This window comes from Coffea arabica, chromosome 2c (assembly GCF_036785885.1).
Source record: "Coffea arabica cultivar ET-39 chromosome 2c, Coffea Arabica ET-39 HiFi, whole genome shotgun sequence".
NCBI lineage: Eukaryota > Viridiplantae > Streptophyta > Magnoliopsida > Gentianales > Rubiaceae > Coffea > Coffea arabica.
In genome coordinates, this window is record NC_092312.1 from 26,085,415 (window position 1) to 26,100,332 (window position 14,918).

At 33.5% G+C, this 14,918-nt stretch overlaps 1 protein-coding gene and 1 non-coding gene across 2 annotated transcripts; one reads left to right on the plus strand and one right to left on the minus strand.

The window, feature by feature from the left end:
• Window positions 1-5,946: 5,946 nt before the first annotated feature.
• LOC140035577 (uncharacterized) lies at window positions 5,947-11,915 on the minus strand. The gene is made up of 7 exons (XM_072076854.1): window positions 11,676-11,915; window positions 10,359-10,877; window positions 10,082-10,244; window positions 9,530-9,604; window positions 9,303-9,362; window positions 6,812-6,939; window positions 5,947-5,955 (listed from the first exon to the last, which is right to left on the minus strand). Exons 1-7 carry the CDS (start codon window positions 11,913-11,915, stop codon window positions 5,947-5,949), a joined length of 1,194 nt encoding a protein of 397 aa, XP_071932955.1.
• Window positions 11,272-11,378, plus strand: LOC113728365 (small nucleolar RNA R71). The gene has a single exon (XR_003458088.1). It is a non-coding gene; the product is annotated as a small nucleolar RNA R71 (small nucleolar RNA).
• Window positions 11,916-14,918: the final 3,003 nt, after the last annotated feature.

The following is a 14,918-nucleotide window of genomic DNA, read 5'->3' on the forward strand; positions in this document are numbered from 1 at the left end:
AAAATTTCATTTTGCACCTTTGAAATCTCAGAAGGGTAAGTACCACTTACCTTTGTATGGCTGCTCGAGCAGGGCTACCTTAGGTCTTTTAAACTTGTCTCGTACCTATCAAATGCATAGGTTTTCTAATTAGTTGATATTTTCTGTAGATGCATAAATATACAAACTCTGAGTAAGCCGAAGATTCATGTTTAGACCCTTATATGAACCCTAGCAGCATTTTCCTAAATTGGATGATTTCTATTTTTTGGAAAGTTTCGTAAATCGGAAAGTTACTATTTTTAGAAAGTTTCTTAATTTGGAAAATTTTCCTTTTTGTAACACTTCATAATTTGGAAAGTTCTTCTTTTTGTGAAGTTTCCTAATTTAAAAGAAAATAATTATTCATAATCATATTTATTATCTCGACTATTGACGAATGTTTACTACAATTGCAAGTTAAATCCGAATTTATACCCGTTTGACTGCAAGTATACAGGCAAAAATCGTAATGTAGGGTATGTATCGGGTCGATCCCACGAGAAGCAACTTAAACAATTACTAGATCCTAATTTACTCTATTATTTAGACTCACAATATATTTGAGCAGAAAATTCAGAATTAAATCTGACTACAATCTTTTTACTATCTAAAATCCTTAGTTAGATAATTGCAATATCACAAATGGAGAAAAATTTACCAAATACTTGAATCTAGGGATGTAAATTCCACTTATGACACAAATGATTCAAATGAATGAATTAACACTTGTTACTACTCTTGTTTAACCAGGGATTCATTTCCAAAATTGCCAAAACTTCATCCTCATGATAAAATTGGTCTAAAACAGTTTAGTTTTTGCTAATCTCTTCGTGAAAACTGAAACTACTCTTGTTCATGCATGAAATGCAGATTTAATCCACTTGAATGTATTTCTATTCTCATGAATATACAACTCAAACTCCACTCATGTTATTCCATTGTTTTAATCATTTCTCAATGAGTAATAACAACTATAAACCTGCTATTGGTGATCAAACATACACAAGTAGACAAGTTAATACAAGATACAACAAGTATAAATCATATTCAATTCATATCACTTGGCCATAAGTTTCATCTACTCCCTAAATATAGAAATTTAGCTACTCATTGATGATATACTAATCAAACTTATAACTTCATTAATGAAAAACATCTCAGTTTACAAGAACAAGAAAGATACAGAAAAGTTTAGCCAAGTAATGGTGAAGCCCTTCAAGAATCTGCTATGTCTTGTACTAGATGATTACAAGATGAAGCCTCCAAGTGTTCCTGCAAAATTTACTAGCTAGAGAGATTTAGGTATCAGAAAATCTGGCTACGTATGATGATCTGACCTCCCTTGTTTCTCTGCATAAAAACTGTTCAAAAACTCCTTTTCCACTGATCAAATTTCCACCTCTTGATTCCCAAATCTCAAATTTTGTTAATATAGTCAATAACAAAGGTTTTTGACTTGACAATAAGCCATATTGTCTGCCCTTTTGTCTTCTGAAACATGTGCACCGAATTCCCTTCCAACTTATAGCTGGAAAGTAGTCTGAACACGAGAAATGGCTGAGCAAATTGTAGAATTTCGGCTATAAAACGTGCCTACACAAAACGCGGCTTGGAGTCGCATTTTGTCAACTCGCGTTTTCAACTCCGTGAAATTGGCCTCTCTTCAACTGTGATTTTCTCTATGATGGAAGCCGAACTAACTTTTGTACAAAACACAAAAATTGTAGCTCTTTGTGTTAGTTTTACAATGCTTGAGGAATCATCCAAATTGGAGCTTTGGAGCCTGATATATGATCAAAATACTATCACCTAGTCAAACCTTTGTTTCAATTTTCGACCATAGAATACAGCTTCAGCATTTCGACTTTTTGTCCATGAAAACAGCAGAATTGGATTTCGATATCTCATACCAATTGTAGGTCTCTTTCTTAGCTTTAAAATGGTATAAAGATCACCTCAATCCGATAAGTGTAGCTCCAGATATAGTCGAAATATCAAAGAGTGTCAAAACTGTCTTGAACTGCATTTCTTCACTTAAACGTTTTTCACTTCATTTCTTTTTTAACCACTTGAATTCATCACCAATTATCTACTTTTCACCTCATTTGACATCCTTTGGTGATTGAATCATTAATCCTGCAAGAAAATGAAATTTTTACAATTAAAATCAATAGAAATACAATATTAGCTACTTTTATAAAAAATGTATATTTTTACCAAAATCTAGTTATTTTAGTTATAAAACTAAATAATCAAAACCAAAATTAACTAATGAAATACACTTAAAAATACGTAAAATGAACCCTTATCAAATACCCCTACACTTGAACCATTGCTTGTCCTCAAACAATAAGAAATACCAACAAACAATGATTCAAAATTTATATTATTATTTTTTTTGATAAATATATATGCTCAAATCAATTTCATTTCCTTGAATCAAGGTAAATAACCATTATGTGATCTTTCAATTATCCTCAAATATTCATAATATCAAGCAAAGAAGAGCCAAATATATCATAATTTTACTAATTCAACTCAATTTCTCATTTTTACCCAATTTTGATAAGCAAGCAACTCGTATAATCAATAAAGATACTAACTAATCTCAAGATCAACTTCTTATTTTTCTTAAAGAGGGATTTATTCTCTTTCTTTCTTTCTCTTTATATATACACATATATATATTAGAGCTAAATACTACTTAAGTTTTGAAAAATGCCTTTTGATGCAAAAAATTGACATTTTTAGATGAAAATCGCCGGTTACTCAACATTTCACATACTCAAGTTGCTTTTCATACTCTTAATTCAAGTACCGTTCTACACGAAAGTCGACATTTGTAGATGAAGCTCCCGGTTACTAAGTACAAGAACCATTGGAGTAGAATAATTCTTATTCACAATTTTTTTCTAAATTTTTTTTCAAACACAGAGATAAATAACATTCCCTCAAAAGAATAATCATGAGAAGAGTGATGCAATTATTGATCATATTAATTTCTTAACTTATAAAATCAAATCAAAAAAAGAAATTTCATCAAAATATGCAAAATATAGGCATAATTTTCTCCACTTTACTAGATATACTTTCCTATAGATGTAAGAATTAAAATCACATAACAATCATTTCCAAATTAACTGAGAAAAGAAGTTTCAAAACCACATATATCTATTTCAAAAAGGCTAAGTGACAAAATTTTATTTATTTATTTATGATTATTATATATATATGTATAAGGTTTTGAAAAAATTTTGACAGAGTCTCCCCTTAAAAATGGACTAAACTCCCTGCCAGCAAACCATAAGAAACAAAATTAAAGCACAAGAAATATTTCCAATAACATAACCAACCTCAAACACAACTAAAATCACAAGTACTACACATATTTCTCCCCCACACTTAAAATACACGTTGTTCTCAATGTGTAGGGAAAGAAAGAAACAAAAGAAGAAAAGAAAAGAAAGAAATACTTCCCAAGGCAATGGCTGAGATCCTTATCAGCCACTAATTACGAACCACTGCCAAAATATAAGTACTTACCAAATAGAAAACAGAAAAATAAAATGAAGTTAAACAGCAAATGTTCCACAAGTTAAAACAATAGGCAAGCAAATCCGGAAACAAAAGATAGCATCTGCAGTGTGCCAAGTCAGTCATCCCCCCCGGCATCATCGTCATCCTCTGCATCACGAGTGGGCGGTGGATGAATGCCCAAATGATCTTCAATTCGGCTGAGACGATTCCAAATGTCAACAAACTGGTATGCAAAGTCATCCATATGGTCAAAAAGTCACTGCCAATTAGTCTGTGGCAGAGGAGGAGGTGGTGCTGCAGTAGAAGGTCCAGCTTCATCGTGATCATGTCTAGCCTTCTGTCTCCGCTCTTGAATAGGTCGTGGAATATTCCCCGTGCCAATACCAGGCCGACGAAGAGTAGTGATAGACAATTCAGCTCTTGGTGGAACATTTTCCCGCCTCATGCCTTCCAACCGAACCTCAAAACGCGGGAAGATCAAAGTCAGTAGACGAGAAAATAATAAATTGAAAGAAGTTGTCTTACGCCTCACCGTAGACCGAATATGGCTAATGATGATGTTAGCAAGTGAAATTCGAGCATACGGAGAAGTCCGGTTGTGGAACTTGTAATCAAGGAAGTAGATATCGCTCTTGCCAACCTCCGTGTGCTCCGCCTTTTTAGGAATGACATTGTGAGCCATCATATAAATGATAAGACGATGACGAGGTTCGAAAACATTCGTCAATATAGTCTCCTTCCTGGTAGAGCGAAAATGTTGGTACTCGAAACCGAACCTAGTCATGGCCAACAAGGGATCCCACTTCCTATTTGGGGGAATAAACTCCTTTTTCAAATCTACTGATGTCCTTCATCCATACATCCCAAAATAGCAGCCAAGTCTTGATGTGACAAAACGATTCATCTCCCACGCACCCATGACTCAACCATTTCACCACTGTGACGCGCCTTACTTTCAATATTGGCGTAAAACTCTCGCACCAAGTCGGGGCAATAATGGTCTGGTAGGGTGAGAATCGAAGCCCATCCAAACTGAGCAAAAGCCACTGAGATGTGATACATCATCTCAACCGGTGGACTCACGTGCATCTCAAATAAGAACTCCAAATTAACATGCTCCTCATGCCATTCTTGATTCCTATGATTATTAAATCTAGCATTGTCAAAAACAAATCTCGCCGCTCCACGAGAGGTACCCTCACCAGGCTGTTGGCTAACAGATAGAGGAGAAGGTGACGTCTCCTCAGTCGCTTCCATCTCCTCATTAGCCTCCCTCTCATCGCTGTTAGAGGAGGAATATATTACTTTTCTTTCCCTTAGCATAGTACCTAAAAAAAATTGCAATTATTCACATGTACTAGGACAAAATTCATAATTGGGCAATAAATATCCTGAATTGATCCAAATAATTCTCAAATTCATTTCTTAAAGCTATAAATCATCCAATAACTTACTTATAGAACCATACAAGAAGAAACATATTTTATGCCAAAAATTGACCAAAATCACCAATTTAAGCAAGATATGTAACAAGTATAACTCAATCAATGAAAATAGCATCAATCATAATTATAACAATCTATAATTAATAACAATAATGTGCAATTAGTTATAACCATGGTTAAATCAAAATTCAACTAATTAACTCACAAAATCAACCAAATTACTCACTAGACACAATGCACATGCTAAAACATCATCAACTAGCCATTATTAACCATAATTTTTTTATCACCAATGGCTTAAAAACATCCTAAACCCATTTTCGAATTTTCTCCAAATATAGCAATTGTGAATTTTAAAGCACTAATAAACCAACAAATTGCAGCATTTAAACAAATTGACATGCTTGAACAATCTTAATAAGCATAAATGAAGGCAAAAACATCCATATATATCATCAAAATTTCGAAATTAAAAGATGTCAGAAAGCTCACGAAATTGAAAAACATGAACTTCTAAAATACGAAATTTTGATGAAGAAACTTACCTCAATCACGTAGAAGGATGTTTGGTGATGCTAAATATGTGAAAAACCCTATGAAATACCTTTCAATTGACCTCCAATTGAAGAATTTAGAATTCAAAAAGCCTAGCCTTCAATCCCTTAAAAACTGAATTTTAGGTGTTTTTCTTGGATTCTAATCGGTTAGAAAGGTTGTATGATGCCCAATAGGTGTTGGGTTGATGTTTTCTAGCAAGATTATGGAGTAAAAATGAAGATTGGTGGCTTGGGGGTGAAAGGAAGAGGAAAAAAAACGCGACTTTGGTTTGCAAGGGAAGAAGAAAAATGAAGGGAAATCGCGTTTTCGAAGCTTATGAACGTCCTCAGAAAATGCGACTCACAAAAATGCGCCATCCAGCCGTGTTTTTTGAAGTCGCGTTTCTTCACAAAACCTGCAGAATAAAAAACACGACTATGCTGAAAAATGCAACTTCATGTCGCATTTTATGAAGGCACGTTTTTGGTTTCTGATCCAGGCGCGAAAACGCAATTTTGTAGAAAACGTGACTTTCTGTCACGTTTTAAAGGCGCGTTTTCTTCAGTATAGGTGTAGAATTGAAAACTCACCCATAGGAAATGCGACTCCAAGGCGCCTTTTCAGGCCAGGTGCGTTTTCTTCTGCGAAATTTTTGCAGAAATTCAACTTGGAAAAATTACCATTGGTATCCCAATCACTCAAAATGCATCATAGATCATTTGTTTGCAAATTTTATCAATGAATGCACATGTAAAACAATGAAAGCGTGTATTTTACCCCCTTTTAACGGATCAAATACACCTTTAACGCAAATTAAAGGATTGAGTTGTTGGATCAAATTTCGCCTTTTTCACCTCAAATGGTCATCTTTGCTTCCATTTGTCAACCCTATAATACAAAAACAACAAATTAACTAAAATACGTGTGTTAAACACAAAATCATACCAAATTAACACATATAACATAAACATTGGATTGCCTCCCAATTAACGCTTTTGTTTATAGTCGTTGGCTCGATTCACAAGTTCAGATTCTCAAATTTAAGAAGAGTCGCCCAAAAGACATATAAGTCCTTTGGGAACGATTTCACCTGCCAAGTAGAGTTTTAATCGTTGTCCATTGATCTTGAACTGCTCATTTCTTATAGTAGCTACTTGAACGGCTCCATAAGGAAATAATTGAGTAACTTCAAATGGTCCCGACCACCTTGACTTCAGTTTTTTCGGAAATAACCTCAGGCGTGAGTTGAATAAAAGCATTTTTTGCCCTACCTGAAATTGTTTAGGGATAATATGCTTATCATGCCAATATTTGATTTTCTCTTTATAAACTTTGGCATTTTCATAAGCATATAGCCTGTGTTCCTCCAATTCACTTAACTCAAGTAGCCTCTTTCCACCTGCAAGATTAAAATCCATGTTAATTGCTTTAATAGGCCAATAAGCTTTATGTTCAATCTCTATAGGTAAGTGACAAACTTTTCCATAGACTAAACGATACGGCGACATCCTTAAGGGTGTCTTAAATGTCGTTTGGTAAGTCTATAGTGCATCATCTAGCTTTATAGCCCAATCTTTGCGTGACTTGTTCACTGCTTTCTCTAAGATGAGTTTTATCTCTCGATTAGCTAGCTCCACTTGTTCGTTAGCTTGAGGATGGTACGGGAGTGATGTCTTGTGCTTGCAGCCATATTTAAATAATAAGGAATCAAATTGTTTGTTACAAAAATGTTTCCCTTCATCACTTACTATGGCCTTTGGTATACCAAATCTGCAAAAAATATTCTTTTTAAGAAATGAAGTACAACCCTAGAATCATTAGTAGGTGAAGCGATTACTTCTACCCATTTAGAAACATAATCCACTGCTACTAAGATGTACTTATTATTAAAAGAACTGGGGAATGGTCCCATAAAATCAATACCCCATACATCAAATAACTCAACCTCCAAAAAGGTAGTTAGGGGCATTTCACTTTTACGGGATATATTTCCAGTTCTTTGGCATGCATCACAATTTTTAACATATTTCCTAACATCTCTGTACATAGTTGGCCAATAAAACCCTGACTACCATACCTTTGCCACAGTTTTCGAAGTACTAAAATGACCACCTGTTAAAAGATTATGACAATGATATAAAATATTATGTACCTCATCTTCGGGAATACATCTACGTACCATACCATCAGCACAATGTCTATAAATAATGGTTCCTCCCAAAAGTAACTTTTAACATCATGCAAGAATTTCTTCTTTTGACGATAATTAAATCCTTTTGGAATCTCTCCACTTACCAATAAATTAGCAATATCTGCATACCATGGAGAATTTATGATTGCTAAGACAAACTCATCCGAAAAATTCTCTTTGATAGGAACTTGATCATTGACTGGGATATATTCTAAGCGTGATAGATGATCCGCCACAAGATTCTCCGTTCCCTTTTTATCTTTAATTTTCATATTAAATTTCTGCAATAACAGAATCCACCGAATTAGTCTAGATTTTGCATCTTTCTTATATAGCAAATATTTAAGAGCCGCATGGTCCGTATATATGATAACTTTAGATACTACTAAGTAGGATCTAAATTTATCTAAAGTAAATATCACCGCCAATAACTTCTTTTCCATTGTTGCATAATTGAGTTGTGCCTCATTGAGCAATTTGCTAGCATAATAAATGACATGCAACATTCTTTCTTTCTTTTGCCCCAAAACTGTTCCAACTGCATAGTCACTTGTATCGCACATCAATTCAAACGGTAGTGACCAATCGGGCGAAGTTATAATTGGAGCAGAAATTAATTCATTCTTCAACCTTTCAAATGCAACCAAACATTTGTCATTAAATTGAAAATGAGTATCTTTACATAATAAATCATATAACGACTTCACTATTTTAGAAAAATCTTTAATAAATGGTCTATAAAAGCCGGCATGTCTTAGAAAACTCCTTATCCCCTTGACATTGCTTGGAGGTGGTAATTTTTTGATGACTTCTATTTTGGCTTTATCCACCTCAATTCCCTTGAAGGAAATCTTGTGTCCTAAAACAATTCCTTCTTTTACCAAAAAATGGCATTTCTCCTAATTCAATACAAGATTTATTTCCTCGCATTTCTGCAAAATCAAATCCAAATTATGAAGACAATGGTCAAAAGATGAATCATACACAGAAAAATCATCCATAATATATCTCCATAATTTTCTCAATATAATCTGAAAATATAGTCATTATGCAATGTTGAAAAGTCGCAAGAGCATTGCATAAATCAAATGGCATCCTTCTAAAGACAAAAGTGCCATAAGAACACATAAATGTGGTCTTTTCTTGATCCTCCGGAGCTATAACTATTTGATTATATTCTGAAAAATCATCAAGAAAACAGTAAAATTCTTATCCGGCTATTCTCTCCAATAATTGATCAAGAAATGGTAAAAAAAAGTGATCTTTTCTTGTTACCGTATTTAACTTACGATAATCAATACACACTCTCCACCCTACCACAAGTGTAGATGGAATCAATTTATTATTTTTACCCATAATTGTAGTTATTCAACATTTCTTTGGTACCACATGAATTGGACTAATCCAAACACTATTGGAGATATGAAAGATTATATCTGCATCAAGCCACTTAAGAATTTCATTTCTTACCACCTCTTTCAAGTTTGGATTGAGTCTTCTTTGTGATTCTACCACTGATTTACAATTGTCCTCCAATAAAATTCGATGCATGCATATAGATGGACTTATACCTTTAATATCTGAAATTGTCCATCCAATTGCCTCCTTAGAAATCTTAACAACTTTGTACACTGCTCATCATCAAGGTCAGCACTAACAATTACAGGTAAAGTATTGTTTTCTCCAAAAAATTCATACCTTATATGAGTTGGAAGTGGTTTGAGCTCTAATTTTGGAAGGTCAACTTCCGAAGGTTGTGGAAGCCCTTTTCCTTGACCAAAACTTTCATACAATTTACCTTTTTTATAAAGTGCTTGAAAATCCAAATACTTGGCCAATTCTTGAATCTCTTCACAATCTTCTTCTTGCATACCTAAACTCATTAAACAATACTCAAGACAATCGAAGTCAAAATTAATTTGACTTATCTCTTGGGTTAGTTTATCAATTGTACTAATAGAATAAGCATGATCGGCGAAAGAAGTGTATTTTTCCATTTCATTCAAATTAAATTCAACCTCTTCTTCACCTACTTGAAACTTAAGCGTGCCATTTTTAACATCAATAATAGTACCAGCAGTATCTAGAAATGGTTTATCTAGAATAATTGGCATAGATATATTTTCTTCCATATCTAAAATCACAAAATTCACTGGAATGATAAATTTTTGAACTTTTATCAATACATTCTCCAACACACCCAATGGATATCTAATAGATCTATCCGCTAGTTGCAAAGTAATATTAGTGCGTTTAAACTCATGCAAACTCAATTGTCTAGCTACCGTCAAAGGAATTAATGATACACTCGCACCAAGATGACACAATGCTTTAGAAAAATCAATGTTACCTATGGTGCAAGGTATAGAAAAACTTCCTGGATCCTTCAATTTTGGTGGTAGCTTATTTTGTATGATTGCACTACACTCTTCTGTTAATGCTATTGTTTCGCAGTCCTCCAGTTTTTTCTTCTGAGTCATGATTTCCTTTAGAAAATTTGCATATGAGGGAATCTGCAAAATAGCATCGGCAAAAGGAATGTTAATATGCAATTGTTTGAAAATTTTAACAAATTTTTTAAAATATTTATCAAACTTATTCTGCTTGAGTCTTTGGGGAAATGGAACCACAAGGGGCATCGGAATGGTAGCGGAAGATGATGGTTGACTTTCTCTTGGTTTCTCCCGGCTATTTTCCTCCACTATCGCCTCTTGGCTCCTCTGTTTTTCTTCTTGTTTTTCACTCTCACCTTTCTCAACTTCCACCACTGGAGGATCTTCTAATTGTTTACCACTACGAAGAGTAATGGCCTTAACATGCTCCTTGGGATTAACCTCCATTTTGCTAGGTAGTTCTCCTTGATTTCTATTGTTCAAGGAACTTGCAATTTGGCCAATTTGAACCTCTACATTCCTATACATCGTAGTAAGTTGGTCCAGTCTTCCTTCTACTCGCTCAAATCTATCCGAAGTCACCTTTGCTAGTTTTTCCACCGCAATCTCCCAACCAAGTTTGGTTTCAGCTTGTGGTTGCCTCAGTTGGAATCCTGGTGGATTGGTTGGCCTTGGTTGATTGCCTTGGCCTTTCCATCCAAAATTTGGATGATTTTTCCACCCCGGATTACAAGTGTTCGAGTAGGGATTATTCTGAACATTACGATTGTAATTATTGACAAATTATACCTGCTCAAAATCAATATATTCATTAGCATTATGTTCACCTCCACATATAGAACAACAAGCTATATGTGCATTAAATGAACTTGAACCAACTCCACATTGTCTACTTAGCATCTTCATCACATTATTCATTTGAGCACTCAGCATATTGAGAGTGTCCATTTCTATCATACCTGTGTGACGTCTTGTATTACCTCTCTCATTGGCCCATTGATAGTTATTTGCGGCCATTTCTTTTATCAAGTTCTAAATTTCTTGGGGTGATTTACCCATTAAAGCACCACCTGCAGCTGCATCAATCATAGTTTAAGTGGAAAAGGATAAACCATTATAAAAGATTTGTATGATTAACCAATTGGGCAGTCCATGATGTGGACATCTCCGAAGCAAATCTCTAAACCTTTCCCATACCTCATATAATGATTCACTCTCTAGTTGACTAAAACTAGTAATATCTATTCTTAATTTAGCAGTTTTACCCGGTGAAAAATATTTGTTCAGAAATGCTCTTGATAAATTATCTCCTGTGGAAAAAGTGTTAGGAGCATGAGAGTGCAACCAGATTTTTGCCTTATCTCTTAAAGAAAATGGGAACAACCTTAACCTTATAGTATCATCACTAACTCCTTTCATTTTAATGGTATCACATATTTCCAAGAACGTAACTAAGTGTGAATTAGGATCTTCTACTATATTACCTCCAAATTGAGATTGTTGAACCATTTGGATAAGTGATAGTTTAATTTCAAAATTATTAACATTTACCGTAGGCCTTGCTATGCTTGTTTGAGACCCTTGTGTTCCCGGTAGAGCAAAATCTCGTAGAGCTCGCCTATTTGCTTCATTTTCGGTCATCTCTTCTTCAAATGGTAACTCTATTAAGATTTCCTCTATCGGTTGCCAAATCTCTTGTTTCTCTTGTTGTGGTGTATGACTCCTTTGTCTACGTAATGTCCTCTCAATTTCTGGATCGAAAGGTGCTACTTCTCGAGATGTCCATTGCATACACTACAAACAAAAATAAGAAAGATTATGCAACTTTTATTTATCAAAAACTGATTAAAATGTAAAATTAGCTATAGACAACTTAACTAAAAAATAAAGATGTCTAAATTAATAGAGATGATTAGATCCTAATATTGTCGCTCCCCGGCAACGGTGTCAAAAACTTGACAGATTTTTACTACAAGTGCAAGTTAAATCCGAATTTGTACCCGTTTGACTGCAAGTATACAGGCCAAAATCGTAATGTAGGGTATGTATCGGGTCGATCCCACGAGAAGCAACTTAAACAATTATTAGATCCTAATTTACTCTATTATTTAGACTCACAATATATTTGAGCAAAAAATTCAGAATTAAATCTGACTACAATCTTTTTACTATCTAAAATCCTTAGCTAGATAATTGTAATATCACAAATGGAGAAAAATTCACCAAATACTTGAATTTAGGGATGTAGATTCCACTTATGACACAAATGATCCAAATGAATGAATTTAACACTTGTTACTACTCTTGTTTAAAACTTCATTCTCATGATAAAATTGGTCTAAAACAACTTAATTTTTCCTAATCTTTTGGTGAAAATTGAAACTACTCTTGTTCATGCATGAAATGCAGATTTAATCCACTTAAATGTATTTCTATTCTCATGAATATACAACTCAAACTCCACTCATGTTATTCCACTGTTTTTACCATTTCTCAATGAGTAATAACAACTATAAACTTGCTATTGGTGATCAAACAACAACAAGTAATCAAGCATACACAAGTAGACAAGTTAATACAAGATACAACAAGTATAAATCATATTCAATTCATATCACTTGGCCATAAGTTTCATCTACTCCCTAGATATAGAAATTTAGCTATTCATTGATGATATACTAATCAAACTCATAACTTCATTAATGAAAAACATCTCAATTTACAAGTACCAGAAAGATAAAGAAAAGCTTAGCCAAGTAATGGTGAAACCCTCCAAGAATCTGCTATGTCTTGTACTAGATTATTACAAGATGAATCCTCCTGTTCCTGCAAAATTTACTAGCTAGAGAGAGTTTGGTATCAGAAAATCTGGCTACGTATGATGATCTGACCTCCCTTGATTCTCTGCATAAAAACTGCTCAAAAGCTCCTTTTCCACTGATCAAATTTCCACCTCTTGATTCCCAAATCTCAGATTTTGTTAAGATAGTCAATAACAAAGGTTATTGACTCGACAATAAGACATATTGTCTGCCCTTTTGTCTTCTGAAGCATGTGCACAACTTATAGTTGGAAAGTGGTCTGAACACGAGAAATGGCTAAGCAAATTGTAGAATTTCGGCTACAAAACACGCCTACACAAAACGCGGCTTGGAGTCGCATTTTGTCAACTCGCGTTTTCAACTCTGTGAAATTGACCTCGTTTCAACTGTGATTTTCTCTATGATGGAGGCTGAACTAGCTTTTGTGCAAAACACAAAAGTTGTAGCCCTTTGAGTTAGCTTTACAATGCTTCAAGAATCATCCAAATTGGAGCTTTGTAGCCTGAGATGTGATCGAAATACTATCACCTGGTCAAACCTCTGTTTCAATTTTTGACCATAGAATGCAGCTTCGGTATTTCGGCTTTTTGTCCATGAAAGCAGCAGAATTGGATTTCAATGTCTTCATACCAATTGTAGACTCTTTCTTAGCTTTAAAATGGTACAAAAATCACATCAATCCGATAAGTGTAGCTTTAGATATAGTCAAAATACCGAAGAGTATCAAAACTGTCTTAAACTGCATTTCTTCACTTAAATGTTTTTCACTTCATTTCTTTTTTAACTACTTGAATTCATCACCAATTATCTACTTTTCACCTCATTTGACATCCTTTGGTGGTTGAATAATTAATCCTGCAAGAAAATGAAATTTTTACAATTAAAATAAATAGAAATGCAATATTAGCCACTTTTACCAAAAATATATATTTTTACCAAAATCTAGTTATTTTAGTTATAAAACTAAATAATCAAATCAAAATTAACTAATAAAATACACTTAAAAATACGTAAAATAAACCCTTATCAACTATTACTTACTATACATATATATATATATATTTATTATTATTTTATTGTTATTCATTATTATTGTTATCGTCTTTGCCATCACTATTTTATTTTATTACCATTTATATGTACTTGTTAATTAATTACTATTATCTTTTGCTTTACTCCCATTTTTATGCATGTGTATATGTTATTATTATTTATGTGTACATGTATATATATATATTGACTTATTATTATAATTATCGTCTTAAATTATTTCACTTGTATTTATATTTTATTTTCGTTTATATCCTTAATTTGTTTCATCCATATTATTATTATTACTATTATTTTAAGCGTTTTATTCAACAATCTAGAGCTTATCTTACATTGTATAACTTAATCTAATAATGCTAGGTTAAAATGTTTTAGATTTCTATTTGAGTACTTTAGACTTAATTAATAAAGTATAAGCTTAAATAACTACATCTTTAAAAATCCAAAAATTATTATTTAGATTGGGTTTTGCAATTTAATTCCTATGTCCATAAAAAAGTGGACTAATTATACCTAAAATTTAACTATTGGACATTCACTAAACTCATACTATATTTTTGTTCCCAAATATACTTGTCCTTTTTTTTTCTAAATTCCATTATTATTTTTATTATTCACAATCTGTTTTTTTTCTTTCTTTCGTCGGCCAAAGGGAGGAGGGTCATCAGATCTACTAGGTTGGCCAAAAGGCCACCCTTCCTACTTGTGCTGGCGACCTTTGCCACTTTTTTTTTCTTTTTTTTTTTTTCCGTTTCTGAAGCCAAGATTCAGCAAATTAGCCTCAGCAACGGTGCACAAGAGCGGCGGCGCTGCTGCTCCCTCATTTTTTATGTTTTTTAACTTTCCAACAGATTTGGATAAACCCTATTCATCTCATAATTAAAATCTAACACACTAATTTCACATATTCAGATATGAATCT

What these genes read in the sequence shown, in the direction of transcription:
- LOC140035577 (XM_072076854.1), bottom strand. Translation starts at nt 11,915, where the DNA reads ATGCAATGGACATCTCGAGAAGTAGCACCTTTCGATCCAGAAATTGAG. An exon ending in TCAAGCACTTTATAAAAAAG is followed by an intron (nt 9,363 to 9,529) that starts GTAAATTGTATG and finishes GATGATGAGCAG; the next exon opens with TGTACAAAGTTGTTAAGATT. An exon ending in GACAATTTCAGATATTAAAG is followed by an intron (nt 6,940 to 9,302) that starts GTATAAGTCCAT and finishes TTAATCTTGCAG; the next exon opens with GTGGAAAGAGGCTACTTGAG.